Genomic DNA, 16,827 nt, shown 5'->3' on the forward strand with positions numbered 1-16,827 from the left:
CCATCACTGTACACTTGAACACTTTCATTAGTGTGCTTCCTACAATGGTACACAAGTTCACAAAGTATGGTCCCTTAGATTATTTCAGGGGACCTGCAAGGTCAGAAATAAGCTCACAATAACACATAAGATGTCAGTGTATCTTTGTCTCCCATTCTCTAAAAAGTGTGTATTTGACTCTTGAGACTATGTGACAAAAGATAGTTGAACTCATGGACTGCAGAAGCAAATAATTTCAGTATCTTTCTGTTAAGCCACATATTAAAGATATTTTGCAAAACTAATGACACTCTTCTCCCTGATACTGTCTTGGATTATACAGTTTCATAAAAATATATTCTTAATATGTAACATTTCTTAGACCAATTATTAAACACATAAATTTCTTCTCAGTTGTCATTTCTGATTATGTAAATGTCAATCAGTTCAGTTCAGTCGCTCAGTCGTGTCCAACTCTGCAACCCCATGAATCGCAGCACGCCAGGCCTCCCTGTCCATCACCAACTCCTGGAGTTCACTCAGGCTCACGTCCATCGAGTCAGTGATGCCATCCAGCCATCTCATCCTCTGTCGTCCCCTTCTCCTCCTGCCCCCAATCCCTCCCAGCATCAAAGTCTTTTCCAATGAGTCAACTCTTCGCATGAGGTGGCCAAAGTACTGGAGTTTCAGCTTTAGTATCATTCCTTCCAAAGAAATCCCAGGGTTGATCTCCTTCAGAATGGACTGGTTGGATCTCCTTGTAGTCCAAGGGACTCTCAAGAGTCTTCTCCAACACCACAGTTCAAAAGCATCAATTCTTCGGCACTCAGCTTTCCTCACAGTCCAACTCTCACATCCATACATGACTACTGGGAAAACCATAGCCTTGACTAGATGGACCTTTGTTGGCAAAGTAATGTCTCTGCTTTTGAATATGCTATCTAGGTTGGTCATAACTTTTCTTCCAAGGAGTAAGTGTCTTTTAATTTCATGGCTGCAATCACCATCTGCAGTGATTTTGGAGCCCAAAAAAATAAAGTCTGACACTGACTGTTTCCACTGTTTCCCCATCTATTTCCCATGAAGTGACAGGACCAGATGCTATGATCTTCGATTTCTGAACGTTGAGCTTTAAGCCAACTTTTTCACTCTCCTCTTTCACTTTCATCAAGAGGCTTTTTAGTTCCTCTTCGCTTTCTGCCATAAGGGTGGTGTCATCTGCATATCTGAGGTTACTGATATTTCTCCGGGCAATCTTGATTGCAGCTTGTGCTTTTTCCAGCCCAGCGTTTCTCATGATGTACTCTGCATAGAAGTTAAATAAGCAGGGTGACAATATACAGCCTTGAAGTACTCCTTTTCCTATTTGGAACCAGTCTGTTGTTCCATGGCCAATTGTAACTGTTGCTTCCTGACCTGCATAGAGATTTCTCAAGAGGCAGGTCAGGTGGTCTGGTATTCCCATCTCTTTTCAGAATTTTCCAGTTTATTGTGGTCCACACAGTCAAAGGCTTTGGCATAGTCAATAAAGCAGAAATAGATATTTTTCTGGAACTCTCTTGCTTTTTCCATGATCCAGTGGATGTTGGCAATTTGATCTCTGGTTCCTCTGCCTTTTCTAAAACCAGCTTGAGCAGCTGGAAGTCCACGGTTCATGTATTGCTGAAGCCTGGCTTGGAGAATTTTGAGCATTACTTTACTAGCATGTGAAATGAGTGCAATTGTGCGGTCGTTTGAACATTCTTTGGCATTGCCTTTCATTGGGATTGGAATGAAAATTGACCTTTTCCAGTCCTGTGGCCACTGCTGAGTTTTCCAAATTTGCTGGCATATTGAGTGCAGCACTTTCACAGCATCACCTTTCAGGATTCGAAATAGCTCAACTGGAATTCTATCACCTCCACTAGCTTTGTTCGTAGTGATGCTTTCAAAGGCCCACTTGACTTCAGATTCCAGGATGTCTGGCTCTAGGTGAGTGATCACACCATTGTGATTATCTTGGTCATGAAGATCTTTTTTGTACAGTTCTTCTGTGTATTCTTGCCACCTCTTCTTAATATCTTCTGCTTCTGTGAGGTCCAAACCATTTCTGTCCTTTATCGAGCCCATCTTTGCATGAAATGTTCCCTTGGTATCTCTAATTTTCTTGACGAGATGTCTGGTCTTTCCCATTCTGTTGTTTTCCTCTGTTTCTTTGCATTGATCGCTGAGGAAGGCTTTCTTATCTCTCCTTGCTATTCTTTGGAACTCTGCATTCAGATGCTTATATCTTTCCTTTTCTCCTTTGCTTTTTGCTTCTCTTCTTTTCACAGCTATTTGTAAGGCCTCCCCAGACAGCCATTTTGCTTTTTTACATTTCTTTTCCATGGGGATGGTCTTGATCCCTGTCTCCTGGACAATGTCACGAGCCTCAGTCCATAGTTCATCAGGCACTCTACCTATCAGAACTAGTCCCTTAAATCTATTTCTCACTTCCACTGTATAATCATAGAGGTTTAGAGGGCCTAAATTAAATAGGAATGAAGAAGGATAGTTGTAAAAGGGCAGAATCACTGGCAAGGACTAATAAGGAACAACAAACACAGTTAACATTTATTGAGTACTTACTGTGTAACAAGCATTGTATTAGATACAACACTTGAGTCATTTCACTGTCACAACGACTCTATAAAGTACCGCTGTCCTCTATTACACTGAGGTTGGAAAAATTATGTAAGATTTATCCAAAGTTACAGACATGGGAAACTGAATAGCTACTGTATTTGTATGTTTTGCTACCAGGAGTCAGAGGGAAGAAATAACAAATGACTGTGAAGTCTTGGATCCCCCACGCCATGATTATTTCACAAGTTAATTGTGCAATCTTGGTAATTTTGTTATCTTAGGGAATGAGAAACAATCTCACCCCCAGGATTTGCCTTCCATACTACTTTTTGTTTTATGGATAATTATTAATATTAAAAATACTAAATCATGGGAATTCCCTGGCACCCTAATTCAGTGGTTAGGAAATCTAACTACTTCACTGTGGAGGGCCAGGTTCAACCCCTGGAAGGGGAACTAAGATCTGGCAAGCTTCTAGTTACGCCCAAAATTAAATAAATAAAACCTACAATTAGAGAAGTTTTTAAAAAAGTAAATAAAAATACTAAATCAGGAGTTTTTTGTTCACAATTTCCAAAGAGTCGACAAAATCTTTAGCATAATCATATACCTTTCTTCCATATGGTTTTTCTACCATATTGCTGTCACTGTCAGAATTTTCACTCTGAACTGGTTTTGTGAACCCAGATTTGGGCATCTTATAGCTGTTCAGCTAGCTGCTTCTTCTGTCAGTCTTCTCATCCTGGATCTGTAAAGAATGGATACATAAGGGTTATTTGTAAAGGTAGGCAATAAAACCTACTTCAAGTTTATGCACCACAATTAGTGCAATTTGGTTTCCTCTATGTCTCTATAAGGTCACTTCTTAGGTAGGTTATCTTAGCCTAAAGTAAGCTTTCATTTAACGATCTAAGCTTTTAATTAAAGATCTCCTATTCAAGCCCATTCATCTTGCCACTGAAAAGAAGAAAACTACTATTATATCACTTTCCATCTTCTCTAGACTAGTATCTAACCTTAGCTTTTGGGGTAACAAGCCATGTTGAAGTGGAAGTTAAGTGTCTGTCACCCTACCCAGCATGGCTCCAGCAGCTGGAGCTCGTAACAGATTCTCTGGTAGCTCTGCATTGGTCTGGAAATTATTTCTAATTATTTCTAGGTATGATGAGTAATTTTATAATATCTAATGCTATTTTAAATAAGTCCTCACTACTTAAAATCCCCAGAGTGGTTTCTTTTCACTCACTGAATTCTTTGAGACACCCCCAGGTATTTAGTAACTCTATAGCCTATATACTGATTTAATCCTTATCATACTGTAATTGTCACTTTACGTATTGTTTTCTTTCCAACTTGTTCAGTCTTCTGTCTCCTGCTCTGCAAACTGATTTAACAGATCAAAGAGCATCTTGGAAGCTTTTTGCTTGAGATCCAGAAAAAATTTCAAAACGTGGGTTTTACAATACAAAACAGGTAGCCATGAGGCTAGACCTGTGTTGCTGTCTGTTAGCCACACAGGGTTGTTGAAAGTTAAATTAATTAAAAATTGCTCCCACACTACACAGTGCATCTGTGTTGTTGGCACCGCTATCTGTTCTATGACCACAGCCTTCGGCTACACTGAGGCTGTCGGCCAACAGAAGCAGGACTTGGGCCACAGCAACAAGCATAACAACTGACAATCCTAATTTTAACTACTTCATGCTGTAAATTTCCTATAAGGGGGTATGGATCTAAGTAAGATACATTCTAGGATCTATAGGAATTATTAAAATCCAAATCCAGACATTCGGAATAGAAAATTAGTAAAAATCTATATTCTTCAAATTGGTACTTTAAAATTTGTGGTTTCAATAGAAACATAACCAAAATATCCTTAACTGAACTGAGTTAATTGGTAAATTATCAAAACGAGTTTAAATTAACCTGAATGTAGCCAAATTAGAGTATACTGCAACACGTTAAACTTCCAGAGTTCAAATAGTTCAAATCTTTCATTTTATAGAACAGGAAGCAAACTTGAAGAAATAAAGGGAAAATATTGACACTATACCAAAGAGGCAAAGTTTCCCTTGGGGTCATTTAACTGTTTCTACTGTTACTATATAAAGAGTCATTCAAACATAGCACTGTCCTCAAAGCCAGCTCTATGCAAAGCTTACAGAGTTCAAGTTACAAGTCATATCTAAACAGAAAAATTCTGATTCAAAAGCAGAACTGAACTGCATAGTATCAACATGCACTAACCCGGGCAAAACTATGAAGATAAAACACTATCTCTTTTGTAGATAAAGTGAAACAAGTCACTGGTGAATGAAGAAATGTCATGAATATTTTTTAAAATTAAAATTAAACATGGCAATAATATTGTATTAATAGACTGTTAGAAAAAGCTATTATTAATAACTGTATTTGGAAAATCTCAGCAGCAAGAAAACTGACAAATGAATTTTTAAAATATTACTTTAGTCAATCAAGTATTTGATATATAATTATGTTCTGGGCCTAAGATATATAATGTAATCATTAGAATGATCGATGCACAAAGAGGTGATCAAAATCACATTGGGTAAGTAAAACTTGAATCGTTAAAAATGTACAAATAAGCCAACAGAAGGCAGAAACAGAAATACTGAGGAATGAAAAAGAGAAGGAACATACAAAACAGTAATAAAATGAGAGACCTAATCGAAACATAGCAATAATTATATAAAATGTAAATACTAAAAACACCAATTAAAAGACACAGATTGTCAGAGAAGAGGGAAACAATGATCAAACTATGTACTACTAATAAATTTACTTAAAATATAATGGTATGAGTAGATTAAAAGTAAAAGAATGGAAAAAGATATGCCATGCAAGCATGCTCAAAGGAAAGCTGGAGTAACTATATTAATATCAGACAAAACAGATCTCAAAGCAAAGAAGGACACTACATATTACATACTGATAAAAGGACCAGTTCACGGAACATATATCTAACTAGCAACAGACCTTCAAAGTGCAGGAAATAAAAACCAACAAAACTGACAATAGAAATAACCAAATTGATAGTTAGAGGCTCACTACTAAGTAAGAGAATATCAACAAAGATATAAAAGGACTGAAAAAATGCCATCAATGTGAACTGACTGGATTTAATTGACATTTATAGAAAAATTTTCAAGAAAATTTTATAGAAAAATTTCTGCAAGAAAATCAGATACCAAGGGAACATTTCATGCAAAGATGGGCACAATAAAGGACAGAAATGGTATGGACCTAACAGAAGCATTAGACATTAAGAAGAGGTGGCAAGAATACACAGAAGAACTATAGAAAAAAGATCTTCATGACCCAGATAATCACGATGGTGGGATCACCAACCTAGAGCCAGACATCCTAGAATGCAAAGTGGGCCTTGGGAAGCATCACTACGAATAAAACTAGTGAAGGTGATGGAATTCCCATTGGGCTATTTCAAACCCTAAAAGATGATGCTATTAAAGTGCTACACTCAATATGCCAGCAAATTTAGGTTAACTCAGCAATGGCCACAGGACTGGAAAAGGTCAGTTTTCATTCCAATGACAAAGAATGTTCAAACTACTGAACAGCTACACTCAGTTCACACACTAGCAAAGTAATGCTCAAAATTCTCCAAGTCAGGCTTCAACACTACATGAACTGTGAACCTCCAGATGTTCAAGCTGAATTTAGAAAAGGCAGAGGAACCAGAGATCAAATTGCCAAAATCCGCTGGATCATCGAAAAGCAAGAGAGTTCCAAAAAAACATCTGCTTCTGCTTTATTGACTACACCAAAGCCTTTGACTGTGTGGATCACAACAAACTGTGGAAAATTCTTCAGGTCAGTTCAGTTCAGTCACTCAGTCGTGTCCGACTCTTGGCGACCCCATGAATCGCAGCACGCCAGGCCTCCCTGTCCATCACCAATTCCCGGAGTTCACTCAGACTCACGTCCATCGAGTCAGTGATGCCATCCAGCCATCTCATCGTCTGTCGTCCCCTTCTCCTCCTGCCTCCAATCCCTCCCAGCATCAGAGTCTTTTCCAATGAGTCAACTCTTCGCATGAGGTGGCCAAAGTACTGGAGTTTCAGCTTTAGCATCATTCCTTCCAAAGAAATCCCAGGGTTGATCTCCTTCAGAATGGACTGGTTGGATCTCCTTGCAGTCCAAGGGACTCTCAAGAGTCTTCTCCAACACCACAGTTCAAAAGCATCAATTCTTCAGCACTCAGCCTTCTTCACAGTCCAACTCTCACATCCATACATGACCACAGGAAAAACCATAGCCTTGACTAGACGGACCTTTGTTGGCAAAGTAATGTCTCTGCTTTTGAATATGCTATCTAGGTTGGTCATAACTTTTCTTCCAAGGAGTAAGCGTCTTTTAATTTCATGGCTGCAATCACCATCTGCAGTGATTTTGGAGCCCCCCAAAATAAAGTCTGACACTGTTTCCCCATCTATTTCCCATGAAGTGATGGGACTGGATGCCATGATCTTAGTTTTCTGAACGTTGAGCTTTAAGCCAACTTCTTCACTCTCTTCTTTCACTTTCATCAAGAGGCTTTTTAGTTCCTCTTCACTTTCTGCCATAAGGGTGGTGTCATCTGCATATCTGAGGTTACTGATATTTCTCCCAGCAATCTTGTGCTTCTTCCAGTCCAGCATTTCTCATGATGTACTCTGCATAGAAGTTAAATAAGCAGGGTGACAATATACAGCCTTGACATACTCCTTTTCCTATTTGGAACCAGTCAGTTGTTCCATGTCCAGTTCTAACTGTTCCTTCTTGACCTGCATACAGATTTCTCAAGAGGCAGGTCAGGTGGTCTGGGATTCCCATCTCTTTCAGAATTTTCCACAGTTTATTGTGATCCACACAGTCAAAGGCTTTGGCATAGTCAATAAAGCAGAAATAGATGTTTTTCTGGAACTGTCTTGCTTTTTCCTTTTCTAAAACCAGCTTGAACATCTGGAAGTTCATGGTTCATGTATTGCTGAAGCCTGGCTTGGAGAATTTTGAGCATTACTTTACTAGCATGTGAAATGAGTGCAATCGTGTGCAGCACTTTCACAGCATCATCTTTCAAGATTCGAAATAGCTCAACTGGAATTCCATCACCTCCACTAGCTTTGTTTGTAGTGATGCTTTCTAAGGCCCACTTGACTTTACATTCCAGGATGTCTGGCTCTAGATGAGTGATCACACCATCGCGATTATCTTGGTCGTGAAGATCTTTTTTGTACAGTTCTTCTGTACAAAATTTTCTGTGGAAAATTCTTAGAGATGGGAATACCAGACCACCTGACCTACCTCCTGAGAAATCTGTATGCAGGTCAAGAAGCAACATTTAGAACTGGACAAGGAACAACAGACTGGTTCCAAATTGTGAAAGGAGTATGTCAAGGCTGTATATTGTCACCCTGTTTATTTAACTTATAGGCAGAGTACATCATGAGAAATGCTGGACTAGATGAAGTACAAGCTGCAATCAAGATTGCTGGGAGAAATATCCATAACCTCAGATATGCAGATGACATCACTCTTATGGCACAAAGTGAAGAACTAAAAAGCCTCTTGATGAAAGTGAAAGAGGAGAGTGAAAAAGCTGACTTAAAACTCAGCGTTCAGAAAACTAAGACCATGGCATCTGGTCCCATCACTTCATGGCAAATAGATTGGGAAACAATGGAAACATTGTCAGACTTTATTTTTGTGCTCCAAAACCACTGCAGATGGTGACTGCAGTCATGAAATTAAAAGATGCTTGCTCCTTGGAAGAAAAGTTATGACCAACCTAGACAGCATATTAAAAAGCAGAGACATTACTTTGTCAACAAAAGTCCATCTAGTCAAAGCTATGGTTTTCCCAGTAGTCATGTACGGATGTGACAGTTGGACTATAAAGAAAGCTGAGTGCCGAAGAATTGATGCTTTTGAACTGTGGTGTTCAAGAGAGTCCCTTGGACAGCAAAGAGATCCAATTAGTCCATCCTAAAGGAAATCAGTCCTGAACATTCATTGGATGGACTGTGAACTAACTCATTGCAAAAGACCCTGATGCTAGGAAAGATTGAAGGCAGGAGGAGAAGGGGACAATAGAGGATGAGATGGTTGGATGGCATCACCAACTCGATGGACATGAGTTTGAGTAAGCTCTGGGAGCTGGTGATGGACAGGGAAGCCTGGCGTGCTGCAGTCCATGGGGTCGCAAAGAGTTGGACACGACTGAGCAACTGAACTGATTTGAAATAAAAGAGAGAAAACCTATAAAATCAAAATAATCAATGAAAGGGGGAGTATTACTACAGATACTAAAAATACCAATAGGTAAAGGAAAATAGGGGAACATCACAAACTTTATACTAATACATTCAAATTAAATGAAATAGACAAATTCCTTGAAAGGCACAGACTACCAAAGTTCAATGAACTAGACAATCTCAATAGGTCAATATTTTTTAAATGACTCAATTTCATATTTAGGAAAAAAAGAAAACTCCTAGCATCAATAGTGAACTCTACAAAATTCTGTAAAACTCTCCTGAAGAGGAAAGAGAATATATTTTATGAGTCCATCAATACTGATAGCAAAATCAGTCTTTTACAAGAAAATTCCAGAGCAATATACTTTATAATCATATAACAAAACTGTCAACCAAATTTTAGTAAACTTGTAAAAATTAGTAAATTAGTAAAAAAAAAAATCCAACTACATAAAAAAAGATAATACATCATGACTACGTGGGATTTACACGAGGAATCTGAGGTCAGCTTAATGTTTGGCAATCAATCTAGGTAATTCACTGTATTAACAGACTAAGAGAAATAACCATTTCAACAGATGCAGAAAAAGCATGCATCCTTCTATAACATCTAGCAGAAAACACAGGAGAATATTTTAGTGATCTTGGGTTAGCCAAGATTTCTTAAATAGGCTATGAAAAGCAAAAATTTATCACAAAAGAAAATACATGGATTAAGTGGGACTTCACAGAGGAAACTCTTACGTTTTAAATGACACTGTTAAGCAAATGAAGAGCAAGACATACAGGGAGAAAATACTTGCAAACTATGTCTTTATAAAAGACTTATAGCCGGAATATATAAATAACAAATCAATTAGGATAATCCAACCTTAAAAGAACAAAAGATTTAAACAGTCCATCAAAGAATATACAGAAAATGATGTTCAATCTCATTAGTCATCAGGAACATAATAATGAGATACCATTATACATTCATGAGAATGGCTAATATTAAACAGTAAGGAAGACCAAGTATTGGTGAAGGTGTAGGGGAACCAGAACTCATATATACAGCCAAGGGTTAGACAGAAAGGCAAACTAGTACAGCGCTTTACAAGTGAAAATAGTTGGTGGTATCTTCCCAAGGCTAAGAAGAGTTATTCTTTACTTCCATCCTTTGTATGATAGTTTTGGTGATTATTACAACACTGCTTGTTGTTCAACCTCCTTGCCCTAAGACTGCAGAGAGACAGCAATACCTGTTAAGGGCCGCAAGCTCTATGAAAGACTTCCTTTGCTCTCTAACAGCTAGAAGAAACAGTCAAAAAGTTTTGATTCTACCTTTTCAAAGGTGTTTCTTCCTTTACAATAAATACATTCTTGCTTCTTATAGACCAAGGAGACTACGTATTCATCCGACAGCAACTTAATTCTGGGGCTGACAATCCATAAATGTATGCTATTATATTCAAGAGTTTTTCTACTCTACTTAATCACAGTAGTAAAACATATCTTTTTCTAAAAGTGATTCAGCATTCTAAAGTTTTTTTTTAAATGATGTTCCTGTTTTGTGATCATTCAAGGGATACTAAAAAAAAATTATCTTTAATATTATTGTTTCTAATAAACTATTCAGTTGCTATTCAGAAGTACCAAGATAGCAAATATAGGTACATCAAAAACTTGAGTATAAACTAAACATCCTTTGGATGAAGAAACTGCATATATGCCATTTATTCTTTTACTGTAAGCAATTTAAGAACAAAGGTTGTTTGTTTTTTTTTAAGCTGAGTCAAAATTATACCAAAAACTCATTAAATTTCTTACACAGTGGTGAGTAATGGATGGGTGAATATTTCTGGTTGGTTAGTATCATTGTCTTGAACCATCTATATATTCAGTGTCACCTTCCACTGTTCCCCCTTCCTACATGCATGCTACTCTCAAAAACACACCAAGAAATTTCATAGTTCTCTAAATAGTCACAGAATCTGTACTTAGTACCACTTACATCATTTGATTACTACTCAAAAAAACTGAATCCATTAACAACTTAAATTTATCAAGCTAATAAACAATAGTGGCCCCAGAAGTCCTCGATGATAAGTGCTATACATTTAGTAGGTCTGAAAAAGACACAGGAATTTGTCCTTTCAATAAATATCCCAGTGGTTCTTATCATCAGGGAAGTTTGAAAAACAAATTAAATGATGGATCATTTTTAATCATATAAAGATCTCAGAAAAGAATTCACTTAGAAAAATTAAAAATAGGGCATTTCCCTACCATACTAAACACAATGTGTATGTATGTGGGTGTGTGGGTTACCATCTAATTTTAAAATAACCACATTAGGCAGCCTGATAGTCTCTTTAAAAACAAAACAAAACATTTTACTATCATTTCCTTTTTTCACAGGATGATAACTCTTTGGAAGAGTATTTTAACTTACAATGAAATGGATTCTGAAGAGCATTCAAGCACTGGTATCATCACTAGTTTGTTCCTCTACAGGTTGTTAGTTATGCCATAAACACTCCATAGCTTTCTTCTCCTAGGTTTATCTGTTTCTGTTTTTTACAGGAAGATTTTAGAGCAACCATTAGTTTCTTGTCACTGCTTATTAATTATAACATTTAATACTGGCTTCCCTGGAAGTCGATTTTTTCCTCTACTCTAGACAGAAAAATTGTTTTAGTTATTGCTTTTTTGTATTTTTAAGTTTGAAATAGTCTCAACAGAAGCCTATAAACCACAGTTAACATTTCTTTCTTTTAGATTACAAGTAGAAAATGATTTAAGTTCTATCCAATTCTTTCAGCTTAGTTTAGTCGCTCAGTCATGTCCAACTCTTTGCGACCCCATGGACTGCAGCACACCAAGCCTCCCTATCACCATCTCCCAGAGCTTGCTCAAATTCATGTCCATTGAGCTGATGATGCCATCCAACCATCTCATCCTCTGTCATCCCCTTCTCCTCTTGCCTTCAGTCTTCCCAGAATCCGGATCTTTTCCAATGAGTCAGTTCTTTGCACCAGGTGGCCAAAGTAGTGAAGCTTCAGCATCACTCCAATATTCATTGGAAGCAATGAATATTCAGGACTGATTTCCTTTAGGATGGACTGGTTGGATTTCCTTGCAGTCCAGGGGATTCTCTAGAGTCTTCTCCAACAACACAGTTCAAAAGCATCAATTCTTCGGTGCTCAGCTTTCTTTATGGTCCAACTCTTAACATCCATACATGACTACTGGAAAAACTAGCCTTGACTAGACGGATCTTTGTTGGCAAAGTAATGTCTCTGCTTTTTAATATGCTGTCTAGGCTGGTCTTAACTTTTCTTCCAAGGAGCAAGCATCTTTCAATTTCATGGCTGCAGTCACCATCTGCAGTGATTTTAGAGCCCCAAAAGATAAAGTCTGTCACTGATTCCATTGTTTCCCCATCTATTTGCCATGAAGTGATGGGATCAGATGCCATGATCTTAGTTTTTTGAATGTTGAGTTTTAAGCCAGCTCTTTCACTCTCATCAACAGGCTCTTCAGTTCCTCTTTGCTTTCTACCATAAGGGTGGTGTCATCTGCATAGCTGAAGTTACTGATATTTCTCCCAGCAATCTTGACTCCAGTTTGTGCTTTACATTTAAATGTAACTTTAAACAGTATTTTCTAAACTGATTTTTCAAAGCCTCCTTCATTGAGATCTCTAGAAACTGCTTTTGAGAGGGCAGGTGTAAAATCACAACTGGAAGAAAGCTACATATCTCAAATCTCTTGACCTGTGTAAGGTGGTGAAAAAGATCTCATCGTCCATCTACCTTATCGAATTCTTTTTAGTAGGCAAAATCATTCCACAAATTCTCTTGGATTATACACACATTTGCTTTGCAAAAGGAGCCTCATCAATTCATTTCTGAGACACCATGCACGCTTGATGCTTGGGGGACACAATGCATGCATGCCCCCCAAAGTCCAGTTTGTTGGAAATCTGCCAAATATTATTGATATAAATGTATATCATTACTCACAAAGTTTAATCAAACAAACAAGAACAGCAGAAGCAAATACAACTAACTCAAGAACAATGGTACACACAGATAAGCATCCTTTCTGAAAGCAAGGCAACTGCAGTGATGCTAAGTCTTGCGTGCAAGTCAGACAGAATAACTACCCTGGCTCTTCAATAAACATTTCTAAGTTTTTCTTTTTTATTTATGCACTGCCTGTTATACTAAAGCTTAAAGCTAACTATTTGGGGAGAAGTTTATTTTTTTAGCAGAGAGTACAAAATTGCCAACAGGAAGAGTCCAACCTTTGTTGAGAAGATACTCTGAAAAGCTACTCCAAATAAACTTTGGCACCATGTCTGTGGGGGAAAAACTATCCAACATGTCAAAAGGAGGGCAAGTTAAAAGACAAAGGAGAGAGAGAGGATGCTGGTGGGCTATAGGCAAGATAAGAATGAGAGAAAAAACACCTTTGGTTGGCAGTACAGATGGAGAATTTTGGAGAACAGAAATGGATAACGGAACCTATGAAGCTGTATGCTACAGTGAAAATCGACAGATGTGTTCCTTTAAGAATTAAAGAAAAGTCTCTTTGAGACACTTCCTAGTCTTTCGGCTTTAGTGAGTACTGGACCCTCAGAACCAGTGCTTTAAACACCATTTTATTCTGTTGTCTTTAGTAACTCTTCCAACTATATGTCTGACTTAAAAATTCTTCATTGGGGAATCACAAACCACTAGGCTTTTGTCTTTAGCTTCCATCTAAAAAACTAGAAGAGATCTAACTCAAAGTGTGCCAGCTAGTCTTCCCAACTAAGTTATCAGATATACTTGGCTTTAGCACAGCTCTAGAGTTACTTGGCAATGAGTACATTCTTAAGAATGTATTTTTACCAAGGTAGTGGGGGCAGGAAGAGAGAATTTTCCTACGATTGGACTAAGGTGAGTAGAAGTTTAAAAAAGGTCAAAAACAAAGCAAAACAATACCCCCAAGAGAAAACAAGCAGAACAAAGTTACTGACACCAAGACATAGTAATGGAAAAATACAGACTATACAGATTAAAACAACTGAAACATAAACACAGATGCAACAAAGTGACAGTTTAAAATAATTCTTTCCCTCATTTCAACCCTAGGCTGATATTAAAGATGATCAAACTGTGCTGGCAGTATTTTTAGGTTTGATGAGGTGCTCCTTGATTGACATTACTACTTTTATGACATTTCAATTTACTCAAAATATGCTGTTCTTTTAGGCTCATGCCACATGGTAATTCAAACTTGCTTGCTTATCAGAAGCAAAGCAGAATACTTTTTTAAAGATACAGACTCTAACTTCATCTTTAGATCCACTGAAATGATACCTAGGGAGGCAAGACAAACACCACTTTTTGAAAAGCTCCTTTGTTGCTGCCAGGGGAAGAGGGAAAACAGGGACTGGCTGCTCGATGGGTACAGAGTTTCTTTCTGGATGATGAAAATGTTCTGGAATTAGTGGTGACTGTTGTAAAGTACTATAAATATACTTAAAACCACTGAATTGTACAATTATATTACAGGAATTTTATTTCACTAAAAAAATCTCCCTGGAAGTACACGTTAGCAATTCTGAAATCACTACACATGTCCTCTAGAAACAAACATTTGAGAAAACGGACAGTGGATGGTAGGAGATGGTCTTCTCACCACAGGAGCAGGACGCTCCAGACAGGCAGGTCAGGAGAAGGCTGGAATGCGGCAGAGGATTTCTGTCTGAGACATCAATATGAATTCATGTCTAGTTTGATGTAAGATGGTACAGAAAAACGTGAAGGATCTTTTTGGCCAACCCAATGGCTACAGTTACACACAGAAGTATTCATAGATATACATATACAGAATTAGTATACATACATATATTCCTTCCTGTCAGCTAAGGGAGCCCAGAAGCAACAACACCTCACTAACAAGGAGCACACCTAAGATCTTGGTTACTGTTACTTTTCTCCAATGAAAAGATTCTGGGCTCCTTAGAGAAATGGCTGATCCTAAGACTGAGGCAGGACACAGACAAAGTTAGTCTGGAGACTCTCATACTGCCAGAGTAAGGAGGTGCTCAAAAAATATGTAACCATATAAAGTTAACAATGGGAATATGTCAAAGGGATATAGATATCAACTGAAGGAGGTCCCCATTGGCAAACTCACGATAATCTGAGCAACAGAGTAAGTAAAACAGTACTGGGTTATAATCCAAGGTATACATACCTGTGTCCATACTGACACAAATAAATGATTAAGACAAACAACAGGACAGAACAAATTTTCCATGAAGAATTCCAGGTAGTTCCTGGGGATTTTCTGCTCTCAAGGTGGTAGGACATAATGCCCTACTGTTAAGTGTGGGCCACACAGTAACTTCCTTCCACAGGACACAACATGGAAAGGGGAGGAAGGAGTAAGTTGAAAAACCCTACAAATTCTAACTCAGCAAGGTCTGTATGCAGGTCAGGAAGCAGCAGTTAGAACTGGACATGGAACAACTGACTGGTTCCAAATAGGAAAAGGAGTACATCAAGGCTGTATATTGTCACCCTGTTTATTTAACTTATATGCAGAGTACATCATGAGAAACGCTGGACTGGAAGAAACACAAGCTGGAATCAAGATTGCCGGGAGAAATATCAATAACCTCAGATATGCAGATGACACCACCCTTATGGCAGAAAGTGAAGAGGAACTCAAAAGCCTCTGGATGAACGTGAAAGTGGAGAGTGAAAAAGTTGGCTCATGGCAACCGGTCCCATCACTTGATGGGAAATAGATGGGGAAACAGTGGAAACAGTGTCAGACTTTATTTTTGGGGGCTCCAAAATCACTGCAGATGGTGATTGCAGCCATGAAATTAAAAGACGCTTACTCCTTGGAAAGAAAAGTTATGACCAACCTAGATAGCATATTCAAAAGCAGAGACATTACTTTGCCAACTAAGGTCCGTCTAGTCAAGGCTATGGTTTTTCCAGTGGTCACGTATGGATGTGAGAGTTGGACTGTGAAGAAGGCTGAGCACCGAAGAATTGATGCTTTTGAACTGTGGTGTTGGAGAAGACTCTTGAGAGTCCCTTGGACTGCAAGGAGATCCAACCAGTCCATTCTGAAGGAGATCAACCCTGGGATTTCTTTGGAAGGAATGATGCTAAAGCTGAAACTCCAGTACTTTGGCCACCTCATGCGAAGAGTTGACTCATTGGAAAAGACTCTGATGCTGGGAGGGATTGGAGGCAGGAGGAGAAGGGGACGACAGACGGTGAGATGGCTGGATGGCATCACTGACTCGATGGACGTGAGTCTGAGTGAACTCCGGGAATTGGTGATGGACAGGGAGGCCTGGCGTGCTGCGATTCATGGGGTCGCAAAGAGTTGGACACGACTGAGCGACTGAACTGAACTGAACCTTTTTGATAACATGTAGTTAAAAGGGCATTTTACCTCTGTAATCTTCCTTCTCAAAATGCATAACCCCACGCTTTTCATAGGAAAAATAAAAGGTCAATTTCAATAGTTGGACACCTTACAAAAACACCTGACCAGTACTCGATAAAACTCTCAAGGTCATCAAAAACAACAACAATCTGAGAAACTATAACAGCCATGAGCACTTAAGGAGACATGATGACTAAATGTAATCAGGTACCATGAACAGGATCCTGGAACAGAGAAATGAAATTAGGTAAAAACTATAGAGACCGGAATACAGGATGGATTGTAGTTAATAAAAATGTATCAATTATATAAATGTATACAAAAGACACTGATCACAGAGGACACTGGGGTGAGGTACACAGGAACTCTGTTCTATCTTTGTCTTTTTTTTTTTTTTAAATCTCTGCAATTCTTCTGTGTATCTAAAACTATTCTAAAGCAAACAGGTTATTTTACAAAGAAGTTCCCCAAGTAGTTTTAATGGTTTGGGAACTGTTAAAGCAACATTTGGCTTGAT

The 16,827-nt window shown here is 38.2% G+C and overlaps 1 protein-coding gene across 4 annotated transcripts in view; it reads right to left on the reverse strand.

Moving 5' to 3' along the window:
• The window catches only part of ANKRD12 (ankyrin repeat domain 12), a 97,852-nt gene that overhangs the window by 58,723 nt on the left and 22,302 nt on the right, over nt 1-16,827 (reverse strand). For all 4 annotated transcript variants that reach the window (XM_040264632.1, XM_040264634.1, XM_040264635.1 and 1 more), the window contains exon 2: nt 3,194-3,331. In XM_040264632.1, coding sequence (XP_040120566.1) covers nt 3,194-3,280 — 87 coding nt within the window. In that variant the 5' untranslated portion in view covers nt 3,281-3,331. The remainder of the gene's footprint in view (nt 1-3,193; nt 3,332-16,827) is intronic.

The sequence above is a fragment of the Oryx dammah genome, unplaced genomic scaffold, assembly GCF_014754425.2.
Source record: "Oryx dammah isolate SB20612 unplaced genomic scaffold, SCBI_Odam_1.1 HiC_scaffold_22, whole genome shotgun sequence".
NCBI classification, from domain to species: Eukaryota; Metazoa; Chordata; class Mammalia; order Artiodactyla; family Bovidae; genus Oryx; species Oryx dammah.